Source organism: Puntigrus tetrazona, chromosome 17 (assembly GCF_018831695.1).
Source record: "Puntigrus tetrazona isolate hp1 chromosome 17, ASM1883169v1, whole genome shotgun sequence".
In the NCBI taxonomy this organism is placed as follows: domain Eukaryota; kingdom Metazoa; phylum Chordata; class Actinopteri; order Cypriniformes; family Cyprinidae; genus Puntigrus; species Puntigrus tetrazona.
The window spans coordinates 11,663,714-11,685,591 of record NC_056715.1 but is presented as its reverse complement, the minus strand read 5'-3'; the positions used below and the strand labels follow the sequence as shown (position 1 = coordinate 11,685,591).

At 37.1% G+C, this 21,878-nt stretch overlaps 2 protein-coding genes across 7 annotated transcripts; one reads left to right on the top strand and one right to left on the bottom strand.

Annotated features, from left to right (window-relative positions):
- The first annotated feature begins 1,111 nt into the window (after window positions 1–1,111).
- Window positions 1,112–3,610, top strand: pfn4 (profilin family member 4). The gene is made up of 4 exons (XM_043262694.1): window positions 1,112–1,294; window positions 1,400–1,534; window positions 1,694–1,799; window positions 1,888–3,610. Exons 1-4 carry the CDS (start codon window positions 1,181–1,183, stop codon window positions 1,914–1,916), a joined length of 384 nt encoding a protein of 127 aa, XP_043118629.1. The 5' UTR covers window positions 1,112–1,180; the 3' UTR covers window positions 1,917–3,610.
- lpin1a (lipin 1a) lies at window positions 2,006–21,330 on the bottom strand. 6 transcript variants are annotated; one of them, XR_006253020.1, is made up of 22 exons: window positions 21,173–21,330; window positions 15,093–15,293; window positions 13,845–13,940; window positions 11,411–11,712; window positions 10,016–10,105; window positions 9,393–9,491; window positions 9,074–9,203; window positions 8,711–8,996; window positions 8,515–8,608; window positions 8,244–8,425; window positions 7,571–7,664; window positions 7,368–7,437; window positions 6,335–6,427; window positions 6,142–6,203; window positions 5,445–5,583; window positions 5,211–5,359; window positions 5,035–5,121; window positions 4,802–4,954; window positions 4,602–4,716; window positions 4,419–4,522; window positions 3,770–3,996; window positions 2,006–3,042 (listed from the first exon to the last, which is right to left on the bottom strand). XR_006253020.1 is itself a non-coding variant. In XM_043262688.1 (21 exons), exons 1-21 carry the CDS (start codon window positions 21,239–21,241, stop codon window positions 3,837–3,839), a joined length of 2,775 nt encoding a protein of 924 aa, XP_043118623.1. In that variant the 5' UTR covers window positions 21,242–21,330; the 3' UTR covers window positions 2,006–3,836. The 6 variants fall into 6 exon arrangements, 5 of the variants coding, with proteins under 5 accessions (XP_043118623.1, XP_043118626.1, XP_043118625.1 ...); XM_043262688.1 differs by having other exon boundaries at window positions 2,006–3,996; XM_043262691.1 differs by having other exon boundaries at window positions 2,006–3,996; window positions 21,156–21,279.
- Between the last annotated feature and the right edge of the window lie 548 nt (window positions 21,331–21,878).

The following is a 21,878-nucleotide window of genomic DNA, read 5'->3' as shown; positions in this document are numbered from 1 at the left end:
ATCAAACAAAGTTCATAGGTTTTGCTTTTTTATGTTGAATTCATAAAGTGTAATTATACTCGCATCCCAATTTTATTAAAAAAAATCAGCATTTAAAGACGTAGTAGATCTGGGGAAATGCTACCTTTAGCCTGATAGCGTTGAAAACGCGCTTCTCTACTTAATGCTAATTGCCATCCAAAGCCACGCCCCCTAAAGTCATGACCGCGCACAGAAAAGAGGATCAACATTTAAACATTACGCCATGAGTCATTGACTGTCTTTCGGCAGGGTCAGGTCGGTGTTGTTTGTCTGCCATCTTCACTATAGGTGTGTTTGACTTGAAACCGCACCGCAGCCACCGATCGGTGCATGATATCGAAGTACCGCGAGAGCGACTGAAACGAGCATATATGTCAATACGAACTCACCTAATGTCTGCCACCACCAGGCAAGCACGCGTTGATGACACATATATCTGCGCGAACAGAGTAGAAATACGAATCCACATGTTGACAGACAGCTTGGGCTGCCTATAGTCATTTTCGGCCCGACTATTTTGATTTCAACCGGCACAACCAAAAAATGTTTCTGCAGACAATCACCTATTGCACCTTTAACCCAATATAAAATAAATAGCGTTATAAAAAAAACACAAGGACGCCAGCTGCATTCAGGAAAACTGTTGTAACGTCATTCCTTAAATTGCCTTCACTGAAACTCATTCACTTCACAAGGAGAGATGGACTGCAGAAAGACGGAAAAATATGATAACTAGCATCTGGTTATGACCGCTATGGAGGTGTTTTGCACGCGATCTAAGTCCAAATATAGTTTTCCTGTCTATTATCTTAAAAAAAAAACATTAACTATAACGCGTTTCAAAAAATAGAGCTAAGTTACTGGCCAGATTTCCGAGAGGTAAATTAATGCGTTAAAATGCCAAAAACTTCAGTAATTTCCTCAACTTTCTAGCGAGTGTGCTTGAGAAGCACTAAAACGAACGGGCTTCAATGCCGGAAACACTGACTCGCTTTACTTCCGCGCTTTATAGTAATAGTAGAATCTAATAGTAATGAATATTAATTAGGGTCTGTTAATATTCATGAGTCAGGCGGTTGTTAAGGGCGACGGGGTTTAGTCGTCAACGCGCAATATCTAATAAACGCCTGTGGCGCTTTCTGAGGCGGTGTGTTTAAATATGAACCCATTTCCAAAGTTACTGGAAGGCTGTCTCATTGACACAAAACATGTCGAGTCCGCGGCGGTATTTGTGGCGAAAACTGGCGATGTAACGGCCGCGTCCAACTTCACAGTAAGTTTCTCCGTGCGCGTTCAGACAACAGACAAACATGGATGACTTTTTATGTTCACAAAAGACGTGTCCATTGAGGTGAATCGGTTAAATCTCTTCAAACAGGTCTGTCCGGAAGAAACGCAGGTGTTTCTAGACGCATTCAAGCACGTGCATGTAACGAGGCAGAGAGGACTCGACTTCAGGAACAAACACTACACCTGTGCGCGCGCTGACAAACACTCCATATACGCGAAACGCGTAGGTAACACTAAATATGCTCTTAACTTGAATGAGCCTTGCTAAAAAAAAATGAGTAATATCCAACAAATTAACACGGTCAGGGTAGCGTTACTCCAAATGTGTCAATATTTCTTGTCATCAATCATTCTATGATTTTTCCTTACGGTGTTTGTTTAGGAAGGGCGTGGCCTGATATTGGTGAGAACTGCACTGTATGTGATTGTTGCCACATATTCACAGAGCATGCATCCAAGCATCTGCGTGGAAGCCGTTGAGAAGCTAGGTGGGCTAAAATGTTTTCTTTTTTTTCCAAAATAAACCTTTCCGCTTAACTATTTGATGATTATTTGATAATGACGTTTGTGTTTTAGCCGACTATCTGCGTGAAAAGGGAAACTGAAGCTCATCGTATCAGACCCCGAAGAGGTAAAGAATCCATTCAGCGCTGTTTCAGTACGGCCGGGACAAACGGGAAACATAAAAAGCATGTTTTTGGATTCATGTAATGGGATTTTAATTTACACATCGAGATTTGGCATCTTAAAATATACACACAACCATAGTTTTACATCTGAACACTGAACATAATGACACACCGAACTCAACTGCCACAACTTAGGCAACAAGATCTTTCACAGAAAGAAGATAAAAAACAATAGACTGCAAAACAGAACAAAACCTATTGCAACTGTAAGTTAGTGGTGTTACCATTCGTTTAAACAGAGAATATGTTACACAGTCTTACATTATTCAGCTTTTTTTGTTTTAGCATAATAAATCTTAATGAGTTGAAGATGTTTAAGTTTTGTAAGACAGGTAGACAGAGCAGAAACAATCTATAATGTTTGACCTGATCATTCACAGTGTTGAAGTTTGTAGCAGTCATCTGTCATTATAATAAGCTCGTATCAACTGAACCAATTAGAGATCAGTCTAATTTGCATTTTCATGTTGCACACGTGTATATTTTATACTTTGTTTTTTTTCATCGCAGAACAATAACACGGTTACATTTAAAATACACAGTTCTTCCGAATCAATCCTTAAAGCCCATTCGTCATTCATGCATCACATCAGTGCTTATTTAATGTGCTCCTTGATAACCATGAGAAACCACAGACTTGAGAATAAGCAGGAGCTTGTCCGTTTACCCATCACGCAAACCTATTCATTTACCAGAGCCCTGTTTCGGTGTATATATATTTTAGTGCTTTCGTAATACACAGTTCATCCTTTAATAAGACAGAAACCATAAACACATTTGCGTAAAGGTGTTGGTGTTGATCGAATATTTAAAAAAATAAAATTAACATAATAATAGTATGCACCGTCAGTCAGTAGATTTTATATTCTTAATTACTGAAATAAGCATGAATTCTCAGGTGTGTGTATATGTTTTATGAAAATGAGCACGATGTAAATATGACATTAATATGAAGGAATTAATACAGGTAGGAAATACTTCATGACCTGAGTGTTCTTTGCATTGTTGTTTGCTTTTGTTTAGTTTCTGTTTTTCTTTAAACCTGTAACGAAATCAATTACTGCATGATTCATATTCGCTGTTATGAACTTCACATAAAATACACACAAATAATAAGGAATGCAAGGTTTTCACACAATAATAAGCATTTGGCAAAATGTAAAGTGTGTGTGTGGTATGAAGGTGTCCAGGATGGCACAATTAAGATCGATCCAATTGTGCTTGTTTTGATTTTAAGGAAATGGAGTAGTAAAATAATTTAGGGATAAAATGTTTTTTTTATGAAAGGTCACTTGAAGTTTTAAAAGACTACCTTGTCTAAATCACCTGAGAGATACTAATGCTGGCTTTATACCTACATCTGAGTTTATTTATCATTATTTTTTAATTTGATGAAAGCTTTACATTTCTCTCTGCATGTTTTATGACAAATGCTCAAAAAACCTTTTATACTATGTACTAAAATAACTGTATTCCCTCATATATATCTTTACAACCTTGGACAAAGCCAACAGACAGCTTTTTTTTTAATAGCGTAATGTAATTGCCTTGTTCGTTATGAATAATGCTTTTGGCACTTTAACCGTAACCTCATCAATAAACAGACAAATTCCCTAATATGAGCTATGTAACATGCTGCCGGTACAACAAAATATTAGCACGCCCAAAAATGATAAACGTTTGTAAAAGTGTAAATTAATAACGGAGGGACAGGCAGAGGGCGGCAAGTGGTCTGCAAAGTGCTGAGTTGCTTGTGCGTAGAGGAATACCTATGGCAGTGCAGCATCAGAGCCGAGTTTGTAGGGATGCTATCTTTTTACAGAACTGTATGTCCTTTCAGCTGCTCTCGGGATGTTGCTCCTGCTTGTCTACGTCTGGTAACTGCTCCCTCCAGAAGGTGAACTGGCTGAACGTGTCCGAACAGGGGAAGTCGGTGGTGTTCCCTCTGATTAGAAGAGGGAAGACATGATCCACGACCTCACAAAGACGTCCATAACTGTGAAACAAGAATATATGGATGAGTTTACTGTCAGATGGACAAATTTCAAACTACCGGACACTACTGAGCTATCTACTGTTAGATTCTGATGAGGAAATGGCAAAAATATTAAAATGTAAAATGTTTTTTAAATGAGACTTTTGATGGAAATATGAACTTTATGTAATTAATAATGATTTATTAATAATTATATATTTGTATAATTATTAATCACTTACAAATAATAATAATTCTAAATCATTTTAAAACGGGTGTAGTTTTAATGTAAATATGTTATTTTTTCTTTCTTTGTTCTTAGATAATTATCATAAAAAAATGTCACAATGCAAACAAAACGGGGTTACTTTTATTGCAAAACATGTTTTGTAAAGAGACAAAGACATGTTTTCATTAGATCTAGAACCGTTACAAACACTTACGATGATATGTTGGTCTTTGCATGTTCTTGGATGAGCTCTCCCTTAGGATTCACAGTAAATATTCTGTTCAAAGGCACTCCAACCTCTTTATATGAATAAACATCCTGGAGAGAAGAACATTCCTTAAATATCTGCGTATATCAGATGTAGGCATAATTAGCAGTTCTTGCTACTAGTACTTACTGTCGCCCTGTTTCCAAAAGCAGCATAGAAGGGTTCTGTGTTTGGATAGAACAGGTTTTTTATGTCGGTCAGACATTCAATTTTAAACTTTTCTGGCTTCTTCTCAATGACCTCCCTGAAATGAAAAGAAAAGACATCAGTTACAGGTAATATGGCATTCTGTCAGTTTTTAAAAGCCTATAAACGTTTTGTGTTACAACCTGTGAAATGCAGAGAACAAACTACTAGGACTAAGCAGCACAGGTCCCATTGGTAACATGGTGCCTCTTTCATTAACCCAGTGCAGGTAACCCCGGGTCATATCAGCCATGCCAATCGCCCGAGCTGAACAGTACATAAACTTGTAACCGTTCCTGTTACACATAGAAAATTAGATATATTAGACATTTTAAAAATAGGCCAAAAATGCTCATATGTGTGGTGTGGGACTCACTGGCTGACTCTGTGATAGAGTCGAGCAATGCCCTGATGGGTCCAGTCTTTACCCAGTGTGGGTAAAATGTGTCCCAGGGTGTCGGACCTGAAGGAGATCATGCAATTTAGACCGTTCCTTCAGTGTTTCATCTGACAAATCCATTACACTGTCACCTAAAGTTGAAGTAGTCTCACCTTGTGATGGTGCCATCGATGTCTGAAATCACTATCTTGTCATCCCAGTTCCACAGATAAATGGTGCCCTCACAGCGGCAGGTGCCCTGATACTGCGTGGTGACACTGAAGACCACATCGTTGGGGCCATCTTTCAAGTGCAGACTGGCCTGTGAGGAACATGCTTGTAGCATGGGTTTCCATAACCTTATCTGTGACAGAATCTACTTGCTTTATAGAAAATTAGATGCTTACTAGCTGTTCTGAGGACAAACGAAGTGTCTTTCTGTAAAAGTGGCCTCCCGTGCTGTGGAGAACTTCGGGCTGATTGCTCAAAAGATTCTGTTTAGCACCCCCGCTGTCATCTTCACTGGATGACGATTCATCCTTTAATCTAGGGAAAATACCACCAGTTAAAATGTACGCTCTATCAATAATCTACATTCTCAGTCTTCTAATACGTTTAGTCTCTGCATCTGAGTTCATTCTAAAACCTGATTTTTACTGTCTACAGCCCCCGTTTCAACCCTAAGTCTGTTAAATTATAAAGAGATGGTGTATTATGTTAGTGTTAAACTTAATTACAACTTTTGTATGAGAGACCTTGACTAGATGTGACAAAAGAAGACCGATATGATTGCGCAGTGCGATCAACATTTATAATTTGAATGAATGCTTGTTAAATGTTTCTGTACAGACTGACACAAGCATTTGCATGCTGTCAGTGCAAGAGTTGCTGCTGTTACATGTAATTACAACTTGGTGGTGCTTATGAACAGACTATGTTGCTAAGCAAAAAAAATAGTTGTAGACAAATCTGGAAGCGACTACTACTTTTTTTAAACAATGTTCTGGATAGACATATTGCACCAATTATGCTGCCAAACATTTGTGTTGAACACAACTGTATTTCAGCTGAAAAATGTTTTTCTAAAGACGATATATTAGGTACCTGCTCACAGATGCTGTTCTTATCGAATCCTCTCCACCTTCAATCTGATCAGATGCTGATTCCTGTTGCAGTAGAAATGATAGCAACTCATTTGCATGCTTTTTTGCATATATAATATTTGCAAAACCTGACGGGTCATAAAGTAGGGTATCATTACACCACATTAATTCAATTCAAAATAACTCAAATATACCGATTTGGAGCTGTTGTTCCTGCCCCGCCATGAAAACCACCAGCGACCTCCTTTCTTGGGCATCTTCTCCTTCATGATGTTCTCCACTGTGGCCTGGAGCAAACGCACAGAGCCCCTGATACTCAAAACTCAAAAACTAAATGACAGGATGACTGTGACTGAACAAACATGCAGCTAATAAATCAACACAAATTCACAAAGACGTACAGGACTAGAGCCGAAAACGCTAGGAAAACAGTATGTGAAGAAACCAAGAGCAGAGTAGACGTAACTCAGACAGGAATACTTAGCGCAATGGCGCACAATGGGATGGGATGAGGGGAGATCAATTAAAAATAAAAAAGAAGAAGAAAAACAGGGAGGAGGGAAGAGACAAATTTAAATGCCCTGGAGAGCCATGAGAGCCGGGGTGTAGTATACACAAGGACTTTAAAAAGCCATGAAACACTCGTAGAACGCTTGAAAAGACAAACAATACAGAAACAAAACAGTATTTTCTAACATTGTGATGTATTTCATCATTTAAACATCATTTAAACTGTGCTATTCATTTGGTTAGTACTGAGGTATTGTTGACTTTTACATAAAAACATAAGTCCAAATAAAGGTGTCCAAATTATTATAAATATTAAAAAGTAAGACACATTCAGTGGAGTACAGTTTTTTTTTAATATGACATATGGCGGACAATGATTTTTCCAAATTAACATTTTCTTTGTTTTAACCCACCTGCAGGGGGCACAGTTTTTTTATTAATCATTGTATTTAATTGCAAATATTTTTAGAATGTAATATTTTACATGTATTTAGAATTCTAATTACTTATCATTATTTTAAGCCATTTTAAATTGTATATTAAAATAATTATTTAATATAAAAAATAAAAGTGCTTTATTACATGTTAATAAAAATAAGTCGCCTATATATAGTGCATGTACATCAATGTTTGAATTTGATATTAACAAGCTCAAATATGAAGCTACTATAAGGTTTGTTGAATGTTTAATGTGTGTGTTGTTTATGCAGTTCTTACCTTTGGCAAGGGCTTCTGGAAAACCTGCATGGCTAGTACGATAGGAGCGGCTGTGGTCCAATTATAATACCTTTGTGGAGAGAACAAAATGTGTGAAATAATTGACAAATGTAATGAAATATTAAGAGTTTAGGAGTTTTTCGACAGCATTTTAAATAATGACATAATGCTAATGTTTTTATTTGACAGGATGTGTGACATACTTGGTACCAATCTTTACGACCAGGTTGGGATCATCAATGATAGATGGGTTATCTGCAAACTCCTGATAAGATATTGCTCGTTCCTCAAATTCCTCTGTAAATGAAAGATTGGGAAAACTTTAATGGCTTAATTACTGACCTAGCTAATGAAATCTAGAGAAAAAAAATTTAATAAAATGTATATATATATATCACTACAATTAAAATGTAACAATATTTAACAAATTTACTGTAAGAGACCTCTTGACACTGGCTATTTGCACTGTCTAATTAGCTATAGAGGCTATTTACACTTGTAAATGTAATGTAAAAAGCAATTAGATGCTATTTACACTACATGGATACTTTAACACAGTCCTTCAACTTTTATATTTTTCCTTGTTTTTTATTAAAAATAAATGTCTTACCTATGTTATATGAGATTTGAAAAGGAAAAAAAAAGTATGGCAAAAGGAATTTGAACTTGCATCAAAAAGACTATGGTACATGCTTTAACATATATGCCACCAGAACCAATGTTTGATGATTGTCTTTTGTAGTGTTGACTACCCCAATCACACATTGTTGGGCAGAGTTAGTGTAAATTGCCTCTGCCAACAAGGCAGGAAAAATAATTACCTTGCCCAAACGTTTAAATATTGGTTCACAGGTACATCACAACTTGTCCTTTTACCTCTAGTGATCTCTCTGTTTTCTGTCAGTCCTCCACAGAGAGAGATGCCAATATGAGGCAAGTCTCCTAACTGATCAGAATAGCTGTCCACCCCACTGTCCATTCCACTGCTGCCCACAGACTGAGGGGACTGGCTGGCACTTCTCGAATCTGCCCCACCCCTTGCAGAAGTTGCTCCATCGCTAAACAATAAACAATAAATCTGATAATTAAAAATCATTGAAAATACTTATAATACACCCGGATCATTAATGAACAAGTGAAAATGTACCTCTTGGGAAAGTACAAGGCTGCCACCTCAGGCTCCAACTCTGTGATGTCATCCAGGTATACTCCATCTGATCCCAGGTGCCGGCTCCTTTTGTCTAATAATGATGTAGTGTGGCATTATATGTTTTAGCCAAATAGGTTTGTATTTTGAAACTTTTCATCGTAAAGAGGCATTTTAGAGCCTTATTGCTGTCTACCTTTTCTCTTGGATGGAGAGTCTGTCTTGCTAATGGCATGAGCTCCGGGACTGTGCCGTCCCTCGTCTAGGTCTGTGATAAGATGAGCGGCTGCACTGATGGCCTCCAAATCTACAGCAGCGGCTGATGTTTCCTCTTCAACCCTGAGATCAGGCACATACACATCACTAGCGTGGGACTCCACCATCCCATCCCCGGTGATGGCTCTGAAGTGCGTGCTTTCAGACGGTGGGATTGATCTTGGGGTCACCACCATGGGCTCCGACATGGGCTGCAAGAATGATGGCTGTGGAAAGAGAAAGATGTAGAGTTAGCCTCTTCACATTTGATAGGGCTATGTGGCTAGTCTAGTGTTTATTGTACCTTTGCAGCATGAGGCAGCTCTCCCCATGTCCAAAGCATCTCAGGGTTGTCCGGTTTCCCTCCGCTCCTCTGACTGGCCAGCAATTCGGAGTCACTCTTGGGTGTAGATGGCAAGGAGCCATTTGGGCTGCTGTGGGGAACAATGAAAGACATTGAGAAACATTTGGATTAACTGTGGATTTGTATTTATACAGCTGTTGTGAAATAAGCTAGAAACAATGCCGTCGACTTTTAACTCCTTGTCCTGCAAAACTCAATTTAAAGGAAAAATCTTTAAATTGGAAATGCAATGCTTTGATCAAATGTAATCAATGGTTACCTGGGTGTGGACTGAAACATGGCTGTTTGTTGAGGGCAGGAAATAGACAATCCTGAATTGGTGGGGATGGGTAAGGAGCAGATCTTTTCCAACCCTTTGCTGTGGGCCAGAAAACAAAGATATTTTCAAATGTCCATTATTTTGAATTTTAGAAATACAATAAATAATATACATTATGAACATAAAAATATATGTCTGTTATTAACAGTTAAATGTATTTGGATGTATTGTGTGTATTGATATATCAGTATAATCATCATACAGTAGCTGTGGGAATAGTTTGATGATTATGATCGATATATATTGATAAAACTTTGAGTCTCGGTTACAGTCAGCAATACAGCATAAACTGAGATTTACTGTTGTGAGAAACAATGAACGTATTTATTTGTATGTATTGTGTAATCAAAACAATATATTGCAGACGTACACGTTTTTGGATTTAACAGGGTTTTTTCACTTAATAGGCATCTCTTCATCCTTATTGTATTTTCGCTGAATCAATGCCACTGCAGTGTTTTGTATAGATTATTTCTTTTAGCTGACACAAATACAAATTTATTTCCTTTTCTTGAAATACACAGAATGACTTTAAGGTCAGTTCTTCTTTCAGAGTGGCATACCTTTGAACAGTAGTCCAATTCCCTTCAGACTGTGTGTATGTGCTGCTAGTTCCTTTTAACTGCTCAGCAAATAACTCATGTGACATGGCTCTGAAAACACATACAGTATAGGCAAACATATAAGTATAAAGGTAAGAGTAAGACATTGTATACTTTTAAAGTAAGGTTTTACTTCATGCGTAAAGATATAGCCAGGGATAATCTGCAGCGCTTGTCAATAGGCTCATTCTTTCATGACAGAGAGCATTGTGGGGTTTCTAAAGAGCTGGATTCTGCCACTTTGCAGAGCAACACATTCTTGAGTTTAGATTCATTCCCAGCTGACTCTTTTTGGCCCTGTGAACAGTTTTCCCAGTGGCCTTTACCGTCACTTTTTAAATTTATTACTGGTACCTGGGAAACAGATTCTTGGTAATGCAAAGCATGTAGTTTGACCTTTTAACTTGCTTATCCAGATTGAACAGATAAAAAACATAACTTGTCGTCCACTGGGAGTAAAAGAGGGAAAAGGATGTTTGTGTTAAACTGGTTTATATTGCAGATCATTTCTTTTCTTGGATATGTGGGGGTAAGGCTAGATTGCCCAGCATTACAAAGGACTCCCCTCGAGCTGGAGCCAGAATTGGCATGGTTTCATGAAATTCGTGGAAAAACATTGGAGGGGCTGTTTGAGCCACTTGTTTACTTCGGCAATAGGACTAGCAATCTCTTTTTCTCTACTTAGCCTCTCTCTCTCTCCATTGCATAGTCCGAACAAACAGACACAGCCCGCATTACAAGACTACTGCAACTGAATTCAATCCAGCAAATTTGCAGCAAAAAATGATGCCACTGCAATCACACAATGTGCAGTGTTTTTAAATGGGTTTAGAAATGGAAGATCTCTCTTCATCATCAGAATCACGTGTTCTGTCCTAAATGTTGCATGCTCTCTATACTCTATAGAGGAAATAAATTAAGCTTCACAGCTCCTGCCAAGCTGAACTCACAGAAAAATGGGATTTAGATTCTGTGTGAGATCTTGGCAAGGCCGCTATCCCCATTTACCCGCGCACAATGAAAGTGAATGGTGTCCAGGGGCTGTCATGCTTCAAAAAACACCATCCATCTCAACTCTCAAAACTCATTTAAGTTTGCATATTCAAAAAAGCAAGTTTAAATTATAAGTTATTTATGTTGCATGTCTCAAAGCCATTCAATTAGAATAAGGAAAGCTATATGGTCCACTTCTGTACTTATTATTTTTATTTTATTTTTTATGTTTTATGCAGACCCTGGTATGAAAAAGAGGGCATTATTCAAAATTTCTGCTTTTTGTTTAGAAGGATATGAAAGTCATGTGTAATGGTGTTTATCAGATAAAAAACTTTCTCCATATCTTTTGTTTGTTCTGACCTGCTTCCTGTAGTCTCTGTATCATCATCAGAACTCATATCAATAGGAAACATGTCTTCATGTTCCGAAAAGTCTCCGTTGCCCTCTCGCTTCATGCTGTCTACTTGAGATTTTCTTCTCCTCTTCCTTCTCTTCTTCATTATTGAACTGTCACCAGGGGCTTGCATGGGGCCCAGGGTTTGAATGGAGGTTCCGTTTCCAGAGTCAGACAGACGGGATGTGCCTTTTCCAACTTGGGCCTGCATTAGGGCAGAGCCCTGTGAAATTATAGGCGATGTAGCCAAGTAGGACGGCACCATCTCCTGTAGAGAAAGTAATAATAGTACTAAATGTAGGCAATGCATGCTTTAGGGAGTTTTTGCATTTTAAAGATTTTAATTTTGTAAAAAAACTATATATCTGAACACAATCATTCACTCATATAAACATGAATGTAGACTGTTGCCATATATTTGATTTGACTGTGTCCTCTTAAATACCAGAAGCACAACACCGTGACCCTAATGCTTTGTGACAGATCACTGCATCTTTCATTGCAAACAAACTCATGCATGTGTAGCTCTCTAAGTCATGGTTTCATAAGTGCATGGCTGCACATAAATGTATGATGATAGCATAATGTTCAGTTGTTTACGTCACTCAATTGCCCTTGAGAACAGGACTCGGTTATCACTCCCATTAAAGCAGACAGACCATTAACTAACATCATCACCACAACACAGATAGACACGCTGACTGTAGTCAACAGCAAGAACCATCACAATACAGAAAACCAGAGTGATTGAGCACTTTAAAATAAGGACAGGCTAAAGTTATTTCATTGCACTCCTAACTAATGCCATTGGTTGAGGTCGGCAAAGGGGCCAAATCCAAGTCTGAAAGTCTTCAGCTAATGTGATTTCTCAGAATATCTGTTTAAGTAATACATCTGTATGTCATCTGACATTTTGTGTATGGTTTTACAAAAACAATCCCTTTCAGGAGCTTTAATCTCTTGTACTGGAAACAAGACAATCCCAGGTTCACTGCACTTCAGTGAAAATGCCCCTTCTGCATTAAAACTGCTATTTTAAAACTGCAAAAACTGCTGTCACAAAGGTATATGTAGTATGTTACAAAGTAAGTTACAAAGATATGTAGTATGTATATCATATTTGTTTAAAACACATACGTTAAAACACTTTCTCCACTAGGCAAAATTTAATAGCATAAAATGGCAAAAAAAATTAACAAATTTAAAAAAGATTTAGATTACGTGGAATGCAGTGTGTTTTGGTTTCCCATGGCTTTTTTCATATTAGATATAGACTACTATATGCAAGAAAGTAATATGGATTAAAATGTAACTTTTTTTTTTGTTCAGTTAATGAAATAAAGAGTTTTATATAATTAATTTGAATGCATTTGTATGTTTATGTAGATTTGTATTTAATATTTATTGCTAATAAATCAAAGGGTTATAATCTCTTAATACATATAAGTATAAGTTTAATACATTGCTATTATTCAGTTCTAATAAATAAAAAAGAATATTAAACTCTCTGGTAGTACATTAGCTGTAGAACATTCACTATATGAATATAAATCAAAATAAATGTAAAAACTAAAACTAAGTGGCATTACATCTGTAGAAGATCATTTCCTAAAATGCTACACCAAAGCATCTATTGTCCTTCTTTAGAACTGCTACACTTCTTTTCATAACAAAATATCATATTAACTTAAATGACAGTATTCAGGAGTGCAAATAGACAGTGATTCTGCTGGCATAAAGAATGCCGTAATTTAGCGAACACATAATATTGTTACACAGTTGTATGTAAAGAAAGCATTATTTTAGTAACACAAGGCAAAAGATTAAGGGATCAAAGGAAAAGTACTTTTTCGCGTCGTTGTCACAGCCCTTCAAGGGCCAGAATGTTCCACATGAGTGCTAACCAGGGCAACCATTCTAGCAATTACCGAACGCAGTGTACCTCAGCACATATTCATCTCAGGCATTTGTACATGTGATGGGCAAGAAACCATCTGTGGTCAGCAAGTAATGAGGAAGTTTGAAAGACTAAGCCAGGAGGATAACTGACATGCACGGACAGAGCTTTTCTTATCTCAGCAGTCAGGCAGTGTTCAGGGTTTTGGTCTAGTACATTACTTTGCCCTTTAAATTGGCTTTTGCTTTCAAACTTGGGAAGCATGGAGATGTGTGCCGTTTTAGACAGAACAGCGGTCCGTTTTGGAGCAAAGTGTTCAATCTCGGGTAACAGAATGCATGCAGTTGGATTGTTTCCAGTGCACAAGTTCAGATTTCAAGCTATGGTATTCATGAGGAGACTTGCATGCGTCGTGTTACATTTCTCAGTGCACAATGACTCTTGGCTTCAATAAAAGCAAAGTTTACGGGGTTTATTGTTTAGTACAGGACGCCAGTACTCACCTCATCACTTTCTGTTTCTTTGACAAAGAATGCCTCTCCATTTTCACCTAGTTTCATGTGTAAGCTGACAGGCTCCCCATTTATCTCAATGTCAACCTGAGGAGAAAGGAAACATAGAATGCTGTCACTATAATAAAGGCAATTTACAACAGTAAGCCAAGTGCCACACAAGGCCAATGACAATGCTAATTTTATCCCATCTTCAAACAACAACTTCAAAGAGTACATTTATGTCCATGGCTTTGACATAATAATATTTTTTACTTCATATGTCTCCAGATATTGTGGTTGGACAGAATAAAAACAACAATTCTAAATCATTTATTCAGTTCAGTTCACATTTATTTGTATAGCTTTCTCACAATACATGATTTTTCAAAGCAGCTTTACAGAAAACTGATGTTTCCGCATTACAATTAAGAGAGATCTGTTATCAGAGGTGACTGTGTAAATAGTAATGTCCATATAGCAGATATGTAGATTAATTAAATAAATCTAGATTAAATAAAATTTTGTTCATCCTCAGAACACAAATTAAGATTTTTTATTATTATCTTATCCTTTTTGTCCATTCCACACAATAAAATTTTTATAAATTAAAAATTGTGAAAGTAAACCATTTAAACTGAGCAGTTTAATCCAAATCTTCTGAAGACAATGGATCACTTTATATGATTAACAGATTTTGTTTAGGCTTTTATTCACATACAAACATTGATCAGTGCACATACGTAAAGAACTTCAAACACAGATTTTGAATATTTTTTATTAGCGTTTGGCTCAGGGTTGCTTGCGTGTAATTATGCTGAAGTTATTGTTATTATAATTGTAAGTATGTGTAACAAGGACACTTTAATATAAAAGTTTGTGATATTACTTCCCTCGCTACTGCAAACCACAGCAGGTGGATGCAGGTTAATGCGTTTAAATTCTAGATGTAATGAGTAAATATCTCTCTGCGATGAGTTCATGACCTTATGCCACCGGTTTTACCATATTTACATGACCACATGCTTTGCCACAATCATAATTGGCTTAAAACGTGTATGTAAACACTCATTGGTTCTTGCAGAAGGTCAAAAGGAATTGTGTGACACATGACCGCAAAAGTAAATAACGAAAGAATAACATTGTAGGGGGGTGGAAATAACCCAGTTTAACACACAAGATAAAGTCAAATAGTAAGCTGCAAAAATGTGGCAAATCTCATATGCTGCCACCCTAAAGCATGTCTGTGCTAGTGCTTACCACTTTCTCCCTGGAGCGCAACACTCCCATCTTGCCAAAACGGACATGAAAAGGCGAACACTGCAGAGTGCCGTCGGGCTGACGCACCACAATGACATCTATACAGCCGGACAGGGTGGCAGGGTTAAGGCCTCTGTATAGCTCCTTCACCTGCACAAAAACCTGACCGGCTAGCTGACCCACGTAGTTCATGGTTTGACTCTAAAATAGAGAAAAGTCAAGCTCAAATCAACACCTTAAGATAATTCTAAAAAAAATCCCTTATTGTGCCAATTATTGTTATCTGTGTTGCTCTTTCACATGTAACAAAAAAGTCTATCAATAAACAAGACATTGCACTTGGACATTTCATCATTAAATCAAGCTATATAATTCTCTGTGAACTTCAGCACTACAATTAATAACTGTGTGAAAGTGCAGAGGCAAGCGTGAAGGCAAATGTGATGTTGATGAGCCATCTGTGTGTGTTTTCAGTGTGATAACATTCAATATCTCTACAATAAACAGTTCGCTAGGAGTGTGCAAAATCTTGCAGCTGCAGGCCTAATGGAGAAGAAAAAACCTGTGGAGTGATTTAGGTTTAATAAAAACATGCTGTCTTGCTCAACTCAAGCCCAGATATCTTTGGCAATTTAGGTGAAAGGTAAAATATCATAGAACCCCCCTAAGACTGCAAGCAGTAGACACAATGACATTGCTCAGAAAAGGATTACAAGTGGTGTTCCTCAAGCATTGCCAAGGGTTTAATAATGCCTGGTTTTGGCATACTCTACCAACCCAGAAATCTGCTGCCTCTATGTAGTGCACAGCACGTAATGTTTAAAGTAATTAGCTAATTGCAAGTGTCTGCAATTAAAAAAAACTAAATAAATAGTGTGCACTGTGTGCACTATTACAATATGCAAGCTAGGGCTTGCGGAATATTGACAAGGCAGAGCAAGTTGGCATTAATGCGAAGGAAAAAAATATATAATTTTGTGTGCATGGAGAGTTCCCCCACCTTTCAAACCATTAATTTAATGATTCGCCCAATGACCTTTTCAGCCTTTCATGATTACTAAACGGATTTATTTAGAATTAGAATTCTGAGCAGATTTGCATTTGTTTGTTATGTGCCAATTTTCAGAATTAACAGAACATTTCTATTTAGTCCCTCAATTGACAGACTGAAGCTGCCTGTGGTCAAGCATTTCAAGCCAAAAATATTTTATGGAAATACAAAAAAATGTTTCTTCATTACAGACTACGCCCAGAAATCACAGATTTAAAAATTCACTAATCATTTTAGGTTTTCCCTGACTGCGGAAAGTCTGGCTTTTAGAAAAACCTGACAATCTTATTAACCCAAATAATTTCAAAACCTTCAAGCTAGTCGTCATTGTTCATACAAAACAGACTTATCCTGCACATTTACACAAATGCGCATAGTCACATGGGACTGACATGGCTCCAATAGTTCCACTGTTATGCACTGGTGCCAATAATAGCACAAGCATCCAAATGTACAGTGTATCTACAAGGCTTGATTCGACACCAGAGCTGGGGGATAACTACTGCGTAATGGCCTAATCACAAACACTTCAAGATTCATTTTAAATAATTAAAACAAACAGTCATCCAAAGGACAAAGAGGTCACTCCTAAGGTCGTTAAAAAAGAAAAAAAGCATTATAATGCGTAAATATATATATATATATATATATATATATATATATATATATATATATATATATATATATATATATATGCATTACTAGATATTAGGAATTTGTATTTTGCAATCACCTCTGAATCGTTGATAATAGATGAAATAATAGAGAAACGCAAGTACTCGGATGTGCATATATTTCAGGTTTTATTTTTACTATACATATCGCACTGATGATTGCTCGACTGCTATAGAAACCGAATGTCACGGATCATTACGGTCACGGACCCAATGAATGTAAACAATCATCCGCTGTGCTGTAAAAACACAGAAGCCCTTGAGCTGTGCCTACAAATATGATAACGCAAACTAGTGCATGCATTCACGTTTGCAAATGATTATAAACAGGGTGTAAATGAGAGGCCAGGGAGGGATGAAATTCCCTGTAATAATACATACGTGGGATGCGGCAGAGGGGTTAGGATGTCACAGCCATTCAAAAGTATTTAGTGGATCATCGGACGCGGCTGAATCCGGTTGCTCTTCGCTCATCTATTTCGCCTCTACCGTTTGACACGCTGTCTGTTCACTGACCGTCTGTGTTGGTGTTGTATTTAAAGCAGGGTGGAAACTGTTTGCAGTGAGTAGCAGTCCCTGCCTCTGCAGCTGACATCACGGTTAACCCTTTGCACCCATCTACGTCGCTGGCTGCGCGACGCGACAAACAGCTATAAGCTCCCATTTACAGTCAGTAAAGCCGCATACTGTACCAGAGCGACGCGTTTTTCTAGGTTGGGTCTGGAGTCATGACGTCGCCACACGGTGGACCAATCGAACGCTTTGTTGATGTGACGCGACGCGACAAGAACGCTAGCGTTGGCTGTTCGACACCGCAAACATTACTTGTACGCCACAAGGCATTATAGTTATTTTAAGCATATTTAACATTCAGTTTTAAACGTTTTTAACTCAGTTAACGAAATTCGATACATTTTTTTTATTAATATTTTTACATTTTTAATCCAGCCAATGCATCGATTAATATCCATATTTATCCAATTTGCATTTAATTATAATTGCTGGATATGGCATTGCGGTGGTGAATTATGCTGATCATGCATTACATGTAATACCTGCTTTTAATGGATTAAACACACAACTTTGCTCACGTGGCAGGAAAGCAGCAGCAGCCGAACTCGCTTTCGACTGTTTACAAGCGCTTGAGTGCGTGTCTGTGGCTGGAAGTCATCACAGAAGAGATATGTGGGTGCTTGAGTGGTGGTTTACTGATTATTATTCCACTACCACTGCATGAAAGGTTTTTAATTACAGGTATATTATGTCTCATACAGCTTGTTCAGGATTGCAGATGGGAGGGTGGGGATTGCTTAAAAAAACTGCACACATGTACAGTATTTGTGTGTGTGTGTGTGTGTATATATATATATATATATATATATATATATATATATATATATATATATATATATATATATATATATATATATACTATATATATATATATATATATATATATTGTTAGTGTGAATGTTGGAGATGCCGTACATGCCACTTAAAGTATGCATGCAGTTATGTTAGTGTAATGTACTGTGGTAACCCGGGTGTCCTTTGAGAGGAATTTCTGACCTTGTGTTTGTTTGAGTGGTTCAGTGACAGTGTGTGTGTGTGTCTGTGTCTGTGTGTCTGTGTATGTTTAAACTGCTGGGACTGCTGGCTTTCTCTGAAAAGGGGGGCTATATATATATATAATGTGTGTGTGTGTGTGTGTGTGTGTGTTTCATGAAATAAACAACCTAAGAGAATTTGCCCATGTTACAGCAAGGACTGGCCAGCTATTCAATTGCGCAGCGTACTCTCAACATGCACTCTATTTCATCATGATCTGTTGATTTCTCCACAGGATACGCCAGAACACTAGAGTACATTCCAGATACACTGGCGGGGTTTCTAGGAATCAGACAATGTGATTTAGGGAGTCTGGGGTCTGTGGGGGTGGAGGAGACTACCGATGCTTTGTGGTAATAAACGCATAACGTTAACTAATATTAACGTTTCATACTGTAATAACACTATAGTCATGCTATAATAACACTTTGCACATAGATTAAATATTTACTATATTTAGCTGTAATTATGATCTTATCTAAAGCTTGCCCATATGGTTCTTTACAGTGCAGTCTATAAGGTTATAGCTTATAGCTGACTGATTGTGAAAATACATTCCCAAGAAAACCAGTGATTGCATTCACGTGGATGAAGGGGGAGTAGCCTGGGTTGGGCCATCTCCACCAATCAGAGCCAGAGGGGTCTATGACACAAAGCACGTGGGGTCATGTGTTGACTAAACTGCTGACCTTACTATTGTAGGAGGGAAGACTGATACTGAAACTCTTCAGTGAATTGGGGCCTGTTTTTCTGCATCACTTCATTGTATTCCTGACAACCCAGGGCAGTACAGCATGTACCATAGGCAGTAAAACAAGATCCTGCTCAGTTAGTGTGATGGATTGGGTTGTAAAAAAGTGTTGAAGGTATGTTTGAGAGCATGACATATAACAATGTACTGCACATTGTGTGTGAACATGCACAAACACTTGCAGTAATAATAAGGAGTTACAACTTTTACCTTATAAATTAAGATGATTAACAAGACTGAAATGTAAAAGTTGGAATTCAAACCTATATATATATATATTTTTTTTTTTTTATTTATTTATTTTATTTTTTTGCATTTCACAATTTAACAATTAAATACACTAAATAAACACTTTATATTAGCAGATCTAATTAAATGAAATAATACTGATAATATAAAATATGATAAATGATATGAATAAATAAAACTGATAATACTACAAAATAATATTTTGGCCACAACAATTTAAAGGTCCCCAGCCATGTTTTTTCTAAACTTTCTTTATTCTATATACATTAGTATGAGTACAAGTGGTATGATAATAATAAGTAGTATAACATTATACAAGTGGTCACTATTTCTACCTAATAAAATATTTTATAATCTGGCACAACAAGAAAAATGTATATTTGGTATATACATTTTTTCTACAAATCACTCTTAGGCTAGTATATATGAGGCAGGCTACGGAACATATATGAGGAAGTAGGAATGGGAACATTGGTTCTTCAAAAGGGAAAAGGATGACATTTGTAGTTTTTAGCCTATTTTTAAAACTTTTTTTGCATTTTATTTTATTTATTTTTATAATTCACTGGCTGAGAACGTCTGGACTTAAGTACCTAGCACACTGAAAGAATATGAGCAGAGGCATCAGATAATATTTGTACCCACTTGTCTTTTCTAAACCACAGCACGCAGACTGCAAAAGTGGAAACCGAAGAACAGGCTTGGCTGGAATATCATGCTGATGTCTGTTTATAGTCAATCAAGCTAAAGACCCTGTTCTCAACAAACAGCAAAATAGTTTCCCTGATCTCAGCACAAGCAGACTCTCGCTCTGCTGCAGTACTGGCTTTACATCAGTTATTTCAGCTTTGTTGTAGCACTGGCCATATTTAACAGCAAAAGAGGTTTCAATTGCATCAATCATTATAAACCTGCATCTGTTGAGCATCTTCATACTCACTTTATACAGCAGCCTAGCATGATTAAAGCTTAGGTGATCAGTATTAGTATTTTCTTCACAAACACTGTAGTGAAACAGAAATACGGGCTCTTAAAAAATGAATAAATCATGAATCGCATCCATTAATGGGTTCTTTGATGAGCAACGTACAACTCCTGACTTCTCCAGATATTGCCTGACCTTTTATTAAACATCTTATGTCACCTTTTATTAAAAATACTCTGGTTTAATGATAACATCGTACAGACGTCAAACACTTTGAAGAATGAATTTGCTCAGAGGTCGAACGCAAACCTAGTCCGTCTATTTGGAAATGCCCGAGTAACCTGACACAGTGACGCACTCGGTGCTCTTTGGTTCTAGGTCACAGGCTCTAGAAGCAGCTCATGGTGTCTAGCCGCTAGACTGTCCTTCAGTTGAGCCAAAAGCACATTTTATACGCAGATACCAAAAACTCCTTACCATTTACAGGCCAATTATAGATGCTAGATGCATTCTAGTCATGCATTAGATTTATCACAAATCCATGCATATTGCACTTTTGCTGTAACGTGCTAATAATTAATTCCTGAAATGAGCACCTAATTTGAAAATAACCATTTTCAGGACAATCGTGCAGGCAGCAATCAGCACAAAATTACTGAGAATAAACAATGAAGCGACACTAAATGCTATTAAAATAACACTTAAAGCATTAAACATAAACCAATGCAATTATGTTTCTATAACATCTGGCCCAGAAAGACATTTTTCAGTATTTTAGGCACATCATACTGAACATTAAACTGACAAATCATGGCGTGTTACCCATGTCCAGCTCGTCTCATTTGGGCTGAATCTCTCATTGTATTCTTCCACTTGATCCTCTGCTATCATGATTCCATTATCCACTCTCGTTTATGAAATAAGCCTTTACTACAAAGCTGAGGCTAGTCTTTATGCAATGCTTGTGCTAACAACTGAGCAGTGAGCTATATACTGGGCTTGAAGGTGTTTTCATATACTAATTTTACCAAGTGTGTTCTTGGAATGGTGTCCACAGGCGAAACTTGAGAGGCCTGGCATTACAAGCATCAGGCCCTCCCTGAGAGAGGGGTTATCGCTACAGTTTTCTCACAGTTAATATATATATATATATATATATATATATATATATATATATATATATATATATATATATATATATATATATATATAACCATTTTTACGTCATCATTAGCTCAGTAGGCAGTGACAAGTGTCTATATTTATCAACGAGTCATTGAATCGTTCATTAAAACAATTTGTTCTACGCACTGATTCATTCGTTAAACAGTGCTTGACAGTTTAGGTGACCGTTGATTTTTGCTTTGATTTAGTTTTGTAGGAAGTTTTGTAACAATATATTTTTTTAAATAAATTTAAATAAATAAAAACCTAAGTTACTCTATTAACTATTAACTATTAAGTTTAATAAACTATTGTATCACTGCACTTGAAATCGTGTTGATCTGAATATCAGAACTGTGATTTC

Excerpts from the sequence above, each read along its gene's own strand:
- pfn4 (XM_043262694.1), top strand. The coding sequence starts at position 1,181 with ATGAACCCATTTCCAAAGTTACTGGAAGGCTGTCTCATTGACACAAAA. Across the intron at positions 1,295-1,399 it reads CGGCCGCGTCCAACTTCACA|GTCTGTCCGGAAGAAACGCA; the intron begins GTAAGTTTCTCC and ends CTCTTCAAACAG. Across the intron at positions 1,535-1,693 it reads ACTCCATATACGCGAAACGC|GAAGGGCGTGGCCTGATATT; the intron begins GTAGGTAACACT and ends GTGTTTGTTTAG.
- lpin1a (XM_043262688.1), bottom strand. The coding sequence starts at position 21,241 with ATGATAGCAGAGGATCAAGTGGAAGAATACAATGAGAGATTCAGCCCA. Across the intron at positions 6,204-6,334 it reads GGAACAACAGCTCCAAATCG|GAATCAGCATCTGATCAGAT; the intron begins GTATATTTGAGT and ends CTACTGCAACAG. Across the intron at positions 3,997-4,418 it reads GCAAAGACCAACATATCATC|TTATGGACGTCTTTGTGAGG; the intron begins GTAAGTGTTTGT and ends CTTGTTTCACAG.